Here is a 16,947-nt window from a genome sequence, read left to right on the forward strand (position 1 = left end):
TTAAGTCCGCATAGAAACTATTTTGTATCTATTCAAATATTCACAAAAAGTCAAATTTTTTTTTTAGAAAGTGAACAAATAAAAGGAACCATAACTACCCGGACCCCTGGTGAGAGCTAGGTGGTGAGATGCTGAAGAGCCATTGACAAGTGCATCTTTGAGCAGACTACTCAGCAAACAGCAAAGGGACAAAGCAGAGTCCACCCCACACTGCTCTAGATTTGGTCTATGTAGCATATGCTTTACCCAGCACTTATAAAAGGTTTAGGTAATTCCCACTCCTGTTCTTTCCTGCCATGTGGAGGGACAGCAACTGATTTAAGACTGCCAGCCTCTTTAATCCCACCCTCCTCCTTCCTGGGAGAGGTGGAGTGATTTATGTAATCAGTGAATATGGGCGGTTACTTAGGCTTGTTTAATCCAGCTCTTCTTTGCTCTTTCTGTTGGATGAAAGTGTGCTGCAATAGGCCTCAAAGGGGCAGGGCCCCCTGTGTAGAGTCTTTGGCTGTCTAGCTGTGAGTCCTGATTCTAGGGTTCAGTATTAGGAAGACACTAATTACTTGTACCCAAAGCCAATTCTTTCCAGTACAGCTTCATCTGTAATTGAGCTGACATTTTTTTTTTTTTTTTTTTGAGACACAGTTTTGTTCTGTTGCCTAGGCTGGAGTCCAATGGCGCGATCTTGGCTTACAGCAACCTCCACCTCCCGGGTTCAAGCGGTTCTCCTGCCTCAGCCTTCCGAGTAGCTGGGATTACAGGCGCCCACCATCACGCCCAGCTGATTTTTGTACTTTTAGTAGACACGGGGTTTCGCCATGTTACCCAGGCTGGTTTCAAACTCCTGATCTCAGGTGATCCACCCACCTCAGCCTCCCAAAGTGCTGGGATTACAGGCGTGAGTCACTGCGCCCAGGCTGAGCTGACATTTTAATCTTCATTTATTGACACCTTAATCTCTCTGATTGGTTTAAAACTTGGGCAGAGAACATAGGGATATTATTTATTGGGTTTCTCTCAAACGTCACCGGATGGCTGTGATTCCACATTGTGGTCTTGTCTAGTAGACTATTCTGGCCTGTATTCTTTGCTTGCCCTCTGTTTATTTCCTCAGAGGGGGACAGTAAATCTTGAATCACTTGGTGACTCTGTTATACTGATACCTAGCCAGTTCCCTTAGTTCCCTTACACAAGGTAGGAGTCAGGCCTTTCTCCTTCACTGAGGAATGAGGGTGATCTTCTGGTTGGCCAATGTCTCCTTCCCCTTTACATCTCTGGGTATATTTCTCCTAAATCTGTGCTGCATCTTTCCACATTTACGAAGCATCAACAAACTCGTGGTTTGTGATGTCATGGTAGAAAACAAACATAAAAGTCCAAGGGCTCTGGAATCAAACAAAGAATCAGGTAAAGGTGAGTCACTGCTCTTCAAAACAGTGTCAAGAAAAAGTGTTTAATGTAGGGAAGTTTAAACTTTCCCTCTGAAGGTTCAATAAGTGAATTATCCCACTGAAATAAACTGACATTACACAAATTAAAAGGAGAAAAGCAAACAAATTTATTAACTTGCATAAGCATCAAGGAAGGGCCAGATGGAGCTTACATAGTTCCCTCTTCACAGAAGAGAGGGAGATGGGGGAATACAGGCTATTTTGGGGGATAATAATATGGTTTCGCTGTGTCCCCACCCAAATCTCACCTTGAATTGTAATAATCCCCATGTGTCAAGGGCTGGGCCAGGTGGAGATAATTGAATCACGGGGTGGTTTCCCCCATACTGTTCTCGTGGTAGTGATTAAGTCTCATGAGATCTGATGGTTTTATAAATAGGAGTTCCCCTGCACAAGCTCTCTTGCCTGCCGCCAAGTAAGACGTGACTTTGCTCCCCATTTGCCTTCGGTCATGACTGTGAAGCCTCTCCAGCCATGTGGAACTGTGAGTCAATCAAACCTCTTTCCTTTATAAATTACCCAGTCTCAGGTATGTCTTTATTAGCAGCACGAGAACAGACTAATACAGTAAATTAGTACCAGGAGTGGGGTGCTGCTGTAAAGATACCCGAAAATGTGGAAGCAACTTTGGAAATGGGTAACAGGCAGAGGTTGGAACAGTTTGGAGGGCTCAGAAGAAGACAGGAAAATGTGGGAAAGTTTGGAACCTCCTAGAGACTTGTTGAATGGCTTTGACCAAAATGCTGATAGTGACAGGGACAATAAAGTCCAGGCTGAGGTGGTCTCCGATGGAGATAAGGAACATATTGGGAACTGGAATAAAGATCACTCTTGCTACACAAAGAGTCCAGTGGCATTTGGTCCCTGCCCTAGAGGTCTGTGGAACTTTGAACTTGAGAGAGAGGATCAGGTGGAAAAAATTTCTAAGTGGCAAAGCGTCAAGAGGAAGCAGAGCATAAAAGTTTGGAAAATTTACAGCCTGACAATGTGATAGAAAAGAAAACCCCATTTTCTGGGGAGAAATTCAAGCCAGCTGCAGAAATTTGCATAAGTAATAAGGAGTCAAATGTTAATCACCAAGAAAATGGGGAAAATGTCCCCAGGGCATGTTAGAGACCTTTGTGGCAGCCCCTCCCATCATAGGCCCAGCAGCCTAGGAGGGAAAAATGGTTTCTTGGGCTGGGTCCAGGGACCCCCTGCTGTGTGCAGCCTTGGGATTTGGTGCCCTGCATCCCAGCTGGTCCAGCCATGGCTAGCAGGGGCCAAGGTACAGCTGGGGCCATGGCTTCAGAAGGTGCAAGCCCCAAGCCTTTGCAGCATCCACATGGTGTTAAGCCTGCAGGTGCACAGAAGCCAAGAACTGAGGTCTGGGAACCTCTGCCTAGATTTCAGAGGATGTATGGACACACCTGGATGTCCAGGCAGAGGTGTGCTGCAGGGGCAGAGCCCTCATGGAGAACCTCTGCTAGGGCAGTGCAGACGGGAAATGTGGAGTGGGAGCCCCCACACAGAGTCCCTACTGGGACACTGCCTAGTGGAGCTAGGAGAAGAGGACCACCATCCTCCAGACCCCAGAATGATAGATCCACCAACAGCTTGCACTGTGCACCTGGAAAAGCCACAGACACTCAACACCAGCCCGTGAAAACAACTGGGAGAGAGGCTGTACCCTGCAAAGCCACAGGGGCAGAGCTGCTCAAGACCATGGGAACCTACCCCTTCCATCAGGATGACTTGAATGTGAGATATGGAGTTAAAGGAGATCATTTTGCAGCTTTAAGATTTGACTGCCACATTGGATTTTGGACTTGCATGGGGCCTGTAGCCCCTATGTTTTGGCCAATGTCTCCCATTTGGAATGGGTATATTTACTCAATGCCTGTACCCCCCATTGTATCTAGAAAATAACTAGCCAGGCGCAGTGGCTCACGCCTGTAATCCCAGCACTTTGGGAGGCAGAGGTGGGTGGATCACCTAAGATCAGGAGTTCGAGACCAGCCTGATCAACATGGAGAAACCCTGTCTCTACTAAAAAAATACAAAATTAGCCGGGTGTGGTGGTGCATGCCTGTAATCTCAGCTACTCGGGAGGCTGAGACAGGAGAATTGCTTGAACCTGGGAGGCGGACGTTGTGGTGAGCCGAGATCACGCCATTGCACTCCAGCCTGGGCAACAGAGCAAGACTCCATCTCAAAAAAAAGAAAAAAAAGAAAATACCTAACTTGCAGCCCGGGTGCTATGGCTCACGCATGTAATCCCAACACTTTGGGAGGCCAAGGTGGGCAGATCACCTGAGGTCAGGAGTTTGAGACTAGCCTGGCCAACATGGTGAAACCCCGTCTCTACTAAAAACATAAAAATTAGCCAAGCATGGTGGCAGGTGCCTGTAATCCCAGCTACTCAGGAGGCTGAGGCTGGAGAATTGCTTGAACCCGGGAGGTGGAGGTTCAAATTCCCGACCTCGGGTGATCCGCCCGCCTCTGCCTTGCAAAATGCTGGGATTGTAGGTGTGACAGACCATGTCTGGCTGGGTATGTCTTTATTAGCAGTGTGAGAACAAACTAACACAGGCAGTGAATGATTTTTAGGAGAACTGAGTGGACCCAAAGAGCAGAGAGTAGTTTGAAAATGATTCTCTTTGAAAACTGAATGGGACCAGAGAACAGATAATGGCCGGGACAAAATTTGTTGTGCTCTGTGAGAGGTGGCAACAAATTTTAGGAAGGCAAGAGGCAGAACTTCATTGTAAACAAAGGTTGTCTTATTATGTGGATAAGGTCTCCCAGGTAACCTCTTGGAACTGCCCTCAGAAAAACAGATGAAAAGTCGGTCTGGGCAAGGTGACTTTTAATCTCTTATGGTAGTTAATCTTCCCTGGTTATTTAATGAGATTTCCTAGGGAGGCGGTTTTAGGCCAACAGCATTTCTTTTGGAAGAAGTCTACTCAGTCAGATAAGGAAACTTCCACAGAGAACCCCTTCCTGTGCTTGATGTGGGGTGGAGAAACCAAGAGTACTTGTTTTTTTTTTTTTTGAGACGGAGTTTCACTCTTGTTGCCCAGGCTGGAGTGCAATGGCGCGATCTCGACTCACTGCAACCTCCACCTCCTGGGTTCAAGCGATTCTCCTGCCTCAGCCTCCTGAGTAGCTGGCATCACAGGCATGCGCCACCACACCCGGCTAATTTTGCATTTTTAGTAGAGACGGGATTTCTACATGTTGGTCAGGCTGGTCTCGAAGTCCTGACCTCAAGTGATCTGCCCAACTCGGCCTCCCAAAGTGCTGGGATTACAGGCGTGAGCCATCATGCCTGGCCGACTCCTTGGTTCTGAGGCAGCTTTGATGGCCTTTTAATTTCCTTTAGTTCAGTGTGCTCAGCATGCTGAAGCACCATCATTTGGACCATTGTTTTCTGCACCCTAATGCTTTTAGTAGCCATTTCTGTGCTACAAAAACACCTGAAATGGTGTTTCAGGTAAGCAGAAAAAAGCTCCCGGCCTCTAGCTTTCCTATTTCCAAAGCTCAGCTAGGGCTCTTTCTTGGGTTCTTTCTCTGAGCTCAGGCAGGGGATAGTTAAGCCTACAGTTCAGTTCTCTGAGATTCAGTCATAAGTCACTCTTGCTACAATCTTCTGTGATTTTGCATTTTTCTTTGGGTCACTAAAGCAGTATTTAGCTAATGTGCCTGTGAACACTGTCCACTTTCCATAAGGTCAGAGTGCTGCTGGCTTCTGCTGGTAGCCTTCCCTGCAGGTGACTGCTCCTGACTGAGCTTTAGAGGAATGACCAACTCTGGATTCCTCATCACCAGTGACAGAGTGTGCTTCCTCAATTGGACCTTGTCTATGCCAATAGCTTAGTCTTTGTCTGTACCACCATAAGTATGGTATTTGTTGTTCTGGGTTTTTTTTTGTTTTTGTTTTTGTTTTTTTGAGACGGAGTTTCGTTGTTGCCCAGGCTGGAGTGTGGTGGCATGACCTCGGCTCACTGCAACCTCCGCCGCCTGGGTTCAAGCGATTCTCTTGCCTCAGCCTCCTGAGTAGCTGGGATTACAGGTGCACGCCACCATGCCCAGCTAATTTCCTTGCACTATTAGAGATGGGTTTCACCATGTTGTCCAGGCTGGGCTCGAACTCCTGACCTCAGGTGATCCACCCGCCTCGGCCTCCCAAAGTGTTGGGATTACAGGCGTGAGCCACTGCGCCTGGCCGAATATGGTATTTGATTTGACATTTTATATTACAGATTAAGTCCTTAAGAAAGACAACACTCATCCCTGATGTACTGAAGATCTTTGTTTTGTCAGTCAATGCTTTCTACTTTCATTCTACTTATCATTCAACTTTCTTAGGTTAACTATCTTCTAATGTAAAAAAAAAAATGCATTAATATATAAAAGTATAGGCTTCAAGTTTAGAAAGCCTGTCTCTTTGGAAAGTTACTGACCTCATAGCAAACTATGAATAAATTCCCCAAAGTAGGATGAACAGAGCAATTTATATCCATATATAAACATAATTATACTATACAGTTACATAACTAGAATAAAATTTAATGTAAATGTGCCAAAGAGGAGAAGAAATCACAGAAGATTTACAAAACTTACATGAAATAAGAAAATGTTCAACTATGTAATAACCAAAGCTTCCTTAACTTGGGAATCTTGGGAACCTAGAAAGTGAGGTAACCCAAGCCAAATTCCTCTGGTGTCACAGTTCCTCCTATACCAGGCCAGGCACTTGCCAATGACACTGGAGTAGGGGTAAGCCCTGGGTGTGTTGTGTAGTGTGTGACGTAGTAGGTGAAAAACAGCAAAGAGGTAATTCTTTATTCTCGAGAGCTTCCTCATGCACATGATCAGCTTTTGCACACGCTTGGAGGAAAAACAACACTATTAAAATGTCTTTTTAAAAGTCAAAGCTAAATGAGTATGCAATAAAGCTTGGAGAAATGGAAAAGAAAATCTATGAGGAAAACGTCAGCTTGCTTATCCAGGGAATGAGCAGGACTTAATTCTCATGCCGGCATGGGGCTGCTGGGCACCCAGCTCCTTTCCTGTGGGTAGAAAACAAGTCCCCAAGTTGCTACTGAGCCAAACTTTAAAGGCCAGTCAGGAAATGAGCAGCAGTGCCGAATGGGAAAGCCTGGATCCATGTTTTTTTCCTAAAGTAAACAAAAGATCTGCAAAAGTATTTCCTTGCACTATTTGGCAAGAGAAAGAAGCACCTGGAGAGTGAGTTAGGGAGAGAAAGCATGGAAGAAATGTGAGTAAAACAAGGAAGGTTATAATGAAGCTTTGTCTCACTAATCTCCAGAGCCCAGGTGTTCTATTAAGAAACAAAGCTGCAAATGAAGAGACATCTCAGAGAGTGGTGGATTAAGAATATATTCATGGAAAGGCTAGATCTTCCCTGCTTTTTGGGATCCTGAATTTCATCTTTCATTTGGATTAAAAAGAAACTTAAAAAATATCTTGTAGAAAGTCAAAGTAAAAATATAAATATTAAAATAAATGAGGGCTGCGAAAGAAAAAGTATGAGCAATGAGAAAAGCAATTATCCTTGGAGGCAGAAATTTCTTTCTTGTTTCAATGCAGCATGTGATGCTGGCAATTTCAGCCATTCTCTTTCAGGCAATTTTCAGTGCGAGTGCCAAACGCTGCTTAGGGGGATATGTCTCTGCTCACCTGAGGGAGCAGGGCACAACTAAAGATGTAAGGAGAGTGATCGCATTCTTTTCGCCAAGCATTCTGTTTAGCAGGACTGCCTCAGGAGGAACACAAGTTGCTCTCAGGAGGCAGAAGGTGAGAGAAATGAGGCAGCAATTACATAGTGTTGCTTGTGCTAAGTACAGAGCATTAAAAACAAAAAACAAAAAAACCCCACTAATGCAATGGACTCAGCAGCGGGCTCATTGCTAATTTTAGGAAGTCACACAGGTTTAGTGCTTGCTTCCAGCGGAAAAGCCTTAAAAGCCCAAAGGGTGACTGTCCTCCAGTGTTTTTTGAAACAACCAATACTTGATATATAAAGGTTAACTGAGGAAAAAATTAATTTCTGCGTTTTCTGCAATGAACTAGGAGCAATGGATTGAAAATATTTGGCCAAATAATTTTTATAAGCATAACAAAATTCCATTTTTCTGGACCAAACCTCAACAGCCCAACTAGGAAAGATGATGCTGGAGCTTTAGGAGGCAATCAAAGGCTAATTTTATTTGATAGGTAACATCTGATACAGAAGCATTTCCCGCCCTGGGCCCTGGATCTACTTAGTGCCTACCTGCTGGAGAAAATCAAAGATAAAGACCCAGATCACTGGGATGCCAAGGACACAGCTAGCTGGACACTATTTGAAGTCTATGTGCTCAAGTATTGCTTTTTTCCCCTCTTTATGTAACGTTAACGTGTATTTATTCATTCAGCTGCCTCTAGCTGTTCCTTACTTAAGGTTAAGTGGTTGTGAAACCACAGACACTGTAGAATCAGAAGCTGTTGTTTTAAACTCTTGGCCAAGTAGCAGTGCCTTGTAGCTTGCCTCTGCCGAGCTCCAGGGGCAGCTGAGGGTGGGCTGTCTGACCATCTGGAGGTTTCAGTGTGCTCCATCCATCTCATGCCAACCTGACTTGCCAGAATTAGGGTCACTGTGCTCTGAGACACTTTGAGATGATGCTCAAGGGAGCTGTGCTCTGCAGCCTCCTGGGTCCCTTCTGCAGGTGCACTTGCTTTTTCAATCTGATGCTATTTTTCTTACCCTCTGTAGGCACTCACACGCAGAACTATTATTACTTGCTTGTTACTGCATGTTGCTGATTCATACTCATAGGAAAAAGTAATTTTATCTTCAACACCTCTTCCTTGTCATTTAAGACATATGTTAATGAAAGACAGATTTTGGCATCCACTTTTCTCTGTAGCTTTGAGGCCACAATATAGATTCATTATAAATGAAGATGCAACTGTTATTTTACTTCTATTTATATTTATAACTACACCAAAGCCATCTTGCGGGTACCTTTGTGCCTCTCAAATCCCCAACCATATTCCAAGAAACTGTATTCCAAGAAATGCTCAACATTTCATGCCTGAATTGGTATTAATGTGGCATTAATGTACATACAATGTTTTAAATAACGATGTTTTCACTCATATTTTATTATGGACACCTCCTGATTTCACATATTTTACATTACCCTAGAGCTGAATCCTTCTGAAGACATTTTAAGGGTTTTTTTTCCCCACTGCAGTACAGAATGCTTTTTTTCTTTAAGTGAGGAGTATGCAAGTGAGAGTGCTCTGCGAGGAAGGATGCCAAGTGGAAGGCTGAAGCCTGAGGGGGTGGGGCGAGTGCAGAACTAGGCAGAAGCAGAATGCTGAAAAGAACTGATTGAAAGCTTTTTGCTTTGTCATTCCTCTCAGTTCCTTTCCTTCTCTTCTTTTCCAATTTGTAATTGTGGACAAGTGTAACCTACTTATTTGCTAGAATGATTGGATCTAGAATGAGCCATAACCTTGAAGGTCGTCCGAAACAAACTCCTCTCCACTGCTATCGTTTTCTGCTTGACTCAGAAAGCTCTTTCTTCCCTGGTGCCTTTCCCAGCAGCATTTGGGCCCATCCATTACAAGAGCAGCAAGTAGAGGTTTTGGAATCGGAGAGTTCTGGGTCCGAGTTGTGACTCTGCTACTTACTAGATGTGGTATCCTGAGCAAGTTACCCAACATCTCTTCTGTAAATGGTTATCATCAAAATGAATTCCTAGGAGTTTGAGGATTAAATAATGTGTATAGTATACACAAAATCTAGCATTCAGAGCTAAATTAAGAGTAGCTAAGCAGTTCAATAGGAACTAGGACCCATGCTTCCTGTTTGACTCTGAGGCAACACTTTTTTCCATGGAAAGATACTGTCTTTCTTACAATGTCTCATAAAACCTTTGAAAAAGTCACTGTTGCTGGAATACTGTGTGTACTGCCTTGTAGATTAATAACAATACCTCACATATATTTAATGCTCTAGAATTGACAATGCACTTTCACAAGCGGGGAAAATACCCACGCCAACACTAAGTCTCCTGATGACTAATAGAGGCAGGAAGCAGGAGGAGCAGAGGCTTTGAAAGAGGTCGATTAGTGATGCAAATGTGAAGTTATCTGCACTTGTGAGGAGCATAACAAACATCAAAACCAATTAGAAGTAACAATGTGTGATCTATTCAGGCTTCAGGACTTTGATGAGTTGGAAGTTTTGGGGTTTAACAATCCAGATGGTTCTGATAGCTTTAAGTTTTGCCTCCAAGAGGGCAGCTATCTGCATATGGGTGAATTTTCACGTACAACCTAGAGTACAGCAACGACTTAGAATCACACACGGGTAGAAACCGGGATGTGTTCACAATTTGTAGACAAAGCATATGGAATCGAGAGAGGCAAAGCAAATAAGTTCTCAGAAATCAATGTTAAATGGGTGTTTCAATACAGGCAAATGTGTCATACCGAATGCAAAACTTTTAATAATAGAAACTGTTATCTTGACTTTCTCACAACCTTCGGAAACAGTTCCTCATGTGTGAGAATTTTTACATTTGGACGATGCTCAAAAGTGAATTTTTAGAAATGGAGAAAAAAATGAAGGGTGCATTTAAACAATATATTCCATTGTTTCTGTATTGTAAGAAGATGAAAGAATATACCTTTTACTCCTGGAAAGAAAATGGTCCTTTTGAAATTCAGCTCTCTCAGAAGATGAATTTTTAAATATCAAACTCTGCCTAACCAACTGGTCCTAGCTTCATGGATGTGAGGGGTAAATTAGAATTTCATGCAGTTATCAAATATTTTAAACTAATACCCAAGCAGTTACATTTGCAACACTTCATGATTTCTTAACATCTATAGACAAAATTCCAAATAGGTCTTTCCCTTTTCTTTCTGTGCCAAAATCTACATTTCTATCTAGCAGCAAACCCCGATAAGGAAGTTGTTGTAGGTAGGTTAAGAGACAGAAAGACTGACCAGGCAAGCAGAAGACACTGGTGGAAATGGCCCTGCTGCGCAGCCATGTGGAATAGGAAGGCTATGCTGGACAGAGCCCAAAAGAGACCAGTTTGTGTCTCACAGTCCAAATTTGGTTGATGTATTTTTGAAGCTTCTAAAGGTTAACTCACATGCTGTAATACATTATAGAAAGACATGAAGCCGAATTTTACTGTGCCAGTCAAGAGGCTGGCTTGAATCCGCTATTTAGAACTGAGAGAGACAGTACAATTTACATGTGTGAGAATGTGAGAATAATTTTACCTTCTGTTGTTTTTAAAACCACCTTGGGCCATGATTTTTAAATGGAGACACAAGGAGATCTGCTGGGGTTCCCATAGCAACATTAACTTATCTAAACTGCCCTTGCTGTATGTAATACTTTCATGACTAGTTTGGCCTTTTAATGTACACTTTAATTATGAAATACAACTGAGTTAAGAGTCTTGGGCAAATTTTAATGTTTATATTTACTGACTTATGCATGTTTAAACAGAAAGCTTGATAATTGTACTTTTGAGGACTTGCCATCAAGGCAAGTTTGTGCAAAAACCTTTATGTGGTCTTCCTTGCCACTGATCTCTGACCTCACTCCATTCCATTCTATAGACAACTCCTCAACCTCTCTCAATACATTTATAAGACACCGTATCTCAAACTGATCTCAGATGGCTCCAGTTCAGAGCCTAGAAGTCATACACCTGCTAGTCTGTTATCTACAAGCTGACCCCCTTCCCATCTTTTCTACCTATCCCTCATCATTAATGTCCCACACCACACTTGTCTTCTCACCATATGCTGAGAATGTACATTCAAGAACTAGCCTGAGACCTACCTCCCCCAAGAAACCTGATTCTTCTCCATTCTTTTTCAGAGCTAATCTCTCTCTCTCTCTCTCTCTCTCTGGAAATACTATTACTACTGCTACCACTGCTATATGATGTGTTGGCTGTGACTGGACAGCATCCCTCCCCTGGTGTTTTTTGACAGCAGTGTCTTGATTTTCCTTTGAAGAACTTTCTTCCATTCCAGGAAGTGAAATTTCCTTCCACTCCAGGTTGGAGTGCAGTGGTGCGATCTCAGCTCACTGCAACCTCTGCCTCCCAGGCTCAAAAGATCCTCCCACCTTAGCCTCCTGAGTAGCTGGGACAACAGGTGTGTGCCACCATCACTGGCTAATTTTTGTATTTTTGGTAGAGATAGGGTTTTTCCCATGTTGCCCATTCTGGTGGCATCATCAATTAAGCTGCCCTGCCCCAGCCTGTTAAGAGATGAACCAATGACTAAAGCTGGACCAATGATATTCTTCTAGAAATTGGATTTTAAGTGAATTCAGAAAGAAAAAACAGTTGGAACTTAATTATTCCAATGATGGTTCTTTCAAGAGACTATTTATTTATTCTAGGTTCTGTGGTTCATAATCAAAGTCTGCTAGCTGGTAAGTTCCCTATTTGAGTGTTTGTATATTGTCTTAGATCATGATTTACAGGTTTGGGATATGCACATTTTGTTTTGCCAGCTGTACTCTATTTATGCTCCCTGAAGAGCATAAACAAGGCTGGGTCTTTATTGTTTGTATTATTCCACTGAATTTAGCACTCAATATGTAAGTAGTCAATAAATATTATGTAATGAGTATGAGACTAATCTTAAAAACTTCATTTCTACAAAATGTGATTTGCAAGCCAACTTATGTCCTTTTTGAAGCAAGGGAGTAAATAAATTTTTTTTTTTTTTTGATACGGAGTCTAACAACTGTCACCCAGGCTGGAGGGCAGTGGTGTCATCTCGGCTCACTGCAACCTCTGCCTCCCAGGTTCAAGTGATTCTCCTGCCTCAGCCTCCCGAGTAGCTGGGATTACAGGTGCCCACCACCACGCCTGGCTAATTTTTTTTGTATTTTTAGTAGAGACAGTGTTGGTCAAGCTGGTCTTGAACTCCTGACCTCATGTTCCGCCTCCTCGGCCTCCCAAAGTGCTGGGATTACGGGCTTGAGCGACTGCGCCCGGCCCTCGAGGGGATAAATACATTTTTAACTGCCACAATTTAAGAATTTTCTTGGGTATGACAGTTGTCTTAAACAGAGCTTACCACTGATACCAGAAAGGGTCTGGATCCAGACGCCAAGAGAGGATTCTTGGATCTTGTGCAAGAAAGAATTGAGTCCATACAGCAAAGTGAAAACAAGCTTAAGTAAAGAATAGGCTGGGCGTGGTGGCTCACACCTGTAATCCCAGCACTTTGGGAGGCCGAGGCGGGTGGATCACAAGGTCAGGAGATTGAGACCATCCTGGCTAACATGGTGAAACCCCGTCTCTACTAAAAATACAAAAAAAAAAAAAAAAAAAAAAAAAATTAGCTGGGCGTGGTGGCGGGTGCTTGTAGTCCCAGCTACTCAGGAGGCTGAAGCAAGAGAATGGTGTGAACCCGGGAGGTGGAGCTGGCAGTGAGCTGAGATCACGCCACTGCACTCCAGCCTGGGTGCCAGAGCAAGACTCCATCTCAAAAAAAAAAAAAAAAAGTAAAACATAAAGAATGGCTACTCCATAGGCAGAGCAGCCCCAAGGGCTACTGGTTGCCCATTTTTAAGGTTATTTCTTGATTATATGCTACACAAGGGGTGGATTATTCAGGCCTCCCCTTTGCAGACCATATAGGTAACTTCCTGATGTTGCCATGGCATTTGTAAACTATCATGGCACTGGTGGGAGTGTAGCAGTGAGGACAGCCAGAGGACACTCTCATTGCCATCTTGGTTTTGGTGGCATTTGGCTGGCTTCTTCACTGCAACCTGTTTTATCAGCAAGGTCTGTATGACCTGTATCTTGTACTGACTTCCTATCTCATCCTGTGACTAAGAATGCCTTAACCTCCTGGGATTGCAGCCTAGTAGGTCTCAGCCTCATTTTACACAGTCCCTATTCAAGATGAAGTTGCTCTGGTTCAAAAGCCCTTGATACAAGAGCTTGTCAGCTTACATACCTTTTTTTTTTTTTTTTTTTTTTGGAGACAAGGTCTCACCGTGTCACCCAGTTTGGAGCGCAGTGGTACAATCTCAGCTCACTGCAACCTCCGCCTCCCAGGCTCAAGCGATCCTCCCACCTCAGTCTCCTGAGTAGCTGGGACCACAGGTGTGTGCCACCATGCCTGGCTAATTTTTGTATTCTTGGGAGAGACAGGGTTTTGCCATGTTGTCCAGGCTGGTCTTGAACTCCTGAGCTCAAGCGATCTGCCTGCCTCAGCCTCCCAAAGTGCTGGGATTACAGGTGCGAGCCATTGCACCTGGCCTAACAACTTGTATATCTAAGAATAGCCTGAAAATAATGTCAGCATGGGCTGTACTTCCCCAATTTTAGGAAAGGAAAGAGGAACTAAAATTCTATTTCAGATATGAGCCTCTGAATTTCAAAAAAAAATTGGGAGAAAATAGACAACAACAAGACAAAAAATAATACACTTTGACCTTGGGCTTGTTGTAGCTTTCCCTGGAAATAAGGTGTGCTTTCTCTCTGCAATCAGATGACAATGGCAAGAGTCTGACTGTGTTTGGGAACTGGTTTACTAAGCCTAAACAAATAAACAATTTTTTTTACTTGCAAAAAATGTCAAGTTACATTTTCTCAAAATTACTTGACATAATACTAACTTAATTGAATGCTTATAAAAATCAAGGAACAAGCAAAATGGTTAGATGTAATAAATTCAAACAAGCTTGGGCATATCAAGTTTTCAAAGCACAGAAAAAGGCACACTGTGCCGAACCACTTACATGTGCTTAAAATGCACAAAGGAGCTCACCTATGACAAAACGGCAGGAAATACAAATTCTCTTCTTTTTTTCTCATTGTCTTTTGAGAAACGATAGACTTACAGTAGTCCTTGAATAGCACAGTCCTCTGGCTTTGTACCTTAACATGTTACAAAGTTCAGTCTTGTGAAAGGAGTGTAGATACCATATCGGAGCTATTCTGAGTCTGGTGCAATGGTTTCTGGAATTTGCCTTGAATCCACACTCGGTGCATTTTCACTTGTTTTTTCCTATTAACTTGTAAGCGGCGATCAACCAGATTTTGCTTTTCATCTAAACTGGCTTTGCAGAACATACTGTGGACTTCCCCTGTGAGACAAAAATGGCAATAAAAGATATGACATGTGACTAGAGATGGGGGAGGTCAGGAATAGAACACTGATGGAATAACTGACCATCTAAATTTCATTTATACAAGAAACACTCTCTAGAACAATTTGGTGAAGGAAACCTGTGAAACCAAGCGAGTTTCTTCTATTTCACAAAAATACACCATGCATATAAAAATACACCTGTTTACAGACTAACACGGCAGACATCAACAGATATATAAAATTATTGGTTGCAGCTTTCAATATTTTGAAAGGTGCTCCCTTTCTGAGTTTTTGTTGGTTTACAGAAACCCAAAACTGCAGATTATAAAAGTACTCACATAAATTTGGGGAAATCCTTGAATGCAGCATTCACTTGGTACTGTTAGAAATGCATTTTTAAAAATGAGAAATTGGTCGGGCATGGTGGCTCACGCCTGTAATCCCAGCAGTTTTGGAGGCTGAAGCAGGCAAATCACCTGAGGTCAGGAGTTCAAGACCAGCCTGGCCAGGGTGAATCACTTGAGGTCAGGAGTTTGAGACCAGCCTGGTCAAATGGTGAAACCCCTTCTCTAATAAAAATACAAAAATTACCTAGGCGTGGAGGTAGGTAATCTCAGCTACTTGGGAGGCTGTAATCCCAGCTACTTGGGAGGCTGTAATCCCAGCTACTTGGGAGGCTGAGGTGGGAGAATCGTTTGAACCGGCGAGGTGGAGATGGCAGTGAGCTGAGATTGTGCCACTGCACTCCAGCCTAGGCAACAGAGTGAGACTCTGTCTCAAAAAAAAAAAAAAAAAAAAAAAGAGAAATCAGCTAGAGATAAGTAATTTTCCTTCTTTCTATTTTGAAAATGTATTTTTTTTTAGACATAAGGTTCACTCTGCTGCCCAGGCTGGAGCACAGTGGTCCAATCATAGCTCACTGTAGCCTCATCTGCCCCAGCTCAAGTGATCCTTCCACCTTAGCCTCCCAAGTAGCTAGGACTACAGGTATGCACCACCAGACCAGCTAATTAAAAAAAAATTGTTTTGTAGAGACAGAGTCTCATTTTATTGTCTAGGCTGGTCTCAAATTCCTGGCTTCAAGCAATCTTCTCACCTTCATCTCCCAAAGTGATGGGATTACAGGTGAGCACCCCTGTGACAGGCCAAGATAAGTAATTTTCTATAAACTTATCAACTGTCCTCCTTTGGCTGTGGCTATCATCAATTTTTTTCATATCTAGGCTAACAATATCTCCAAAATGGAACAGCCTTCACCTTCATCTGGGTATGAGGGTAAAACAAGAGACTTTAAAGCAGTTTTAACTGGAAAAAGATTAAACAGTAAACGGCCATTTTCAACCTTTTATGTAGACCAGTAATAAGCATCAAAGTATGAAGACATCTAATGCTTAATCAATGACTGAAGCCTCAGTTTCATAGCTTCTGAGCTATAATCAATGAGATAATAACTAACAAGAACAATTATGACCAATTATTTCCTTTTGTAGATTAGCATACCTTTTGTAAAGAAATATGCTCTGGTACCATCTCCTCGAACATAAAAATTTTCAGATAAACAATGTCCTGAAAAAAATTGTGAAAAGAGAAACTTTTAAGGGTATTCCTTTAAAAAAAAAACAACTAAATACTCTGATGTGAAATATAAACAAGGCATTCTTTAGAACATTTAAAAATAACCTCAAACTGAATATACTATTACCCTTTTTAAAACGAAGCTGAGTCTTATCATATCTTCCATAGTCTCGAAATAACAGCATTCCCCCAGGTTTCAGTAACTTGGACAGTCGGTTTACAACACCTTGCATCCTTTGGAAACAAAGTATTAAAAAGATACCCAGTTTGTAGAAATATTGTTTTATATGCTGGATTTAACTTTGTTGAAGACAAAATAAGAAAAGCTTGATAAGGCCAAAGAAATCTAAACCATAAACGTAAGGGTAACAAAAATAAAAATATTTTGTAAAGAAGGAAAAAACAAAACCAACTTGCTAAATGACTAGATTCAAAAGTCCTAGAGTATCAAGAAATCACCCAAATGACCAGAGTGGTAACTTCACAGAGCTTGACGTATGATGTCAAAGCTAAACTTCAAAACCACAGATGTTTCCTGGTACTTACAGAAAATTAAGGTAGTTCTGAGATAGACAAAAATGGAGTGTGCTTCATTTTCCTTGCAAGATAAAAAATATGCCAAAGCCATCCCAAGTTGTACATATCTAAAGAGGGAATATCTTTCCTCCAAAACGAGCTCATTCTCCTTTTCTTTATTTAGTTCAGAGGTACCACCATTTACCTCATGAAAGAGAAATTATTTTTCTTCCACTGTCCTCTCCATGTGGCCATA

The 16,947-nt window shown here is 42.4% G+C and overlaps 1 protein-coding gene across 10 annotated transcripts in view; it reads right to left on the reverse strand.

Annotated features, from left to right (window-relative positions):
• Positions 1 to 1,531: 1,531 nt before the first annotated feature.
• METTL8 (methyltransferase 8, tRNA N3-cytidine) overlaps positions 1,532 to 16,947 on the reverse strand; it is a 126,383-nt gene continuing 110,967 nt past the window's right edge. For 7 of the 10 annotated variants that reach the window (XM_034954485.3, XM_034954484.3, XM_034954488.3 and 4 more), the window contains 3 exons: positions 16,303 to 16,409; positions 16,101 to 16,166; positions 1,532 to 14,595 (listed from right to left, as the gene is read on the reverse strand). In XM_034954485.3, coding sequence (XP_034810376.2) covers positions 14,405 to 14,595; positions 16,101 to 16,166; positions 16,303 to 16,409 — 364 coding nt within the window. In that variant the 3' untranslated portion in view covers positions 1,532 to 14,404. Of the gene's footprint in view, positions 15,278 to 15,582; positions 16,167 to 16,302; positions 16,410 to 16,947 lie in introns of all 10 variants that reach the window. The other 3 variants (XM_063595442.1, XR_010109473.1, XR_008624540.2) reach the window with 3 other exon arrangements.

Source organism: Pan paniscus, chromosome 13 (genome assembly GCF_029289425.2).
Source record: "Pan paniscus chromosome 13, NHGRI_mPanPan1-v2.0_pri, whole genome shotgun sequence".
NCBI classification, from domain to species: Eukaryota; Metazoa; Chordata; class Mammalia; order Primates; family Hominidae; genus Pan; species Pan paniscus.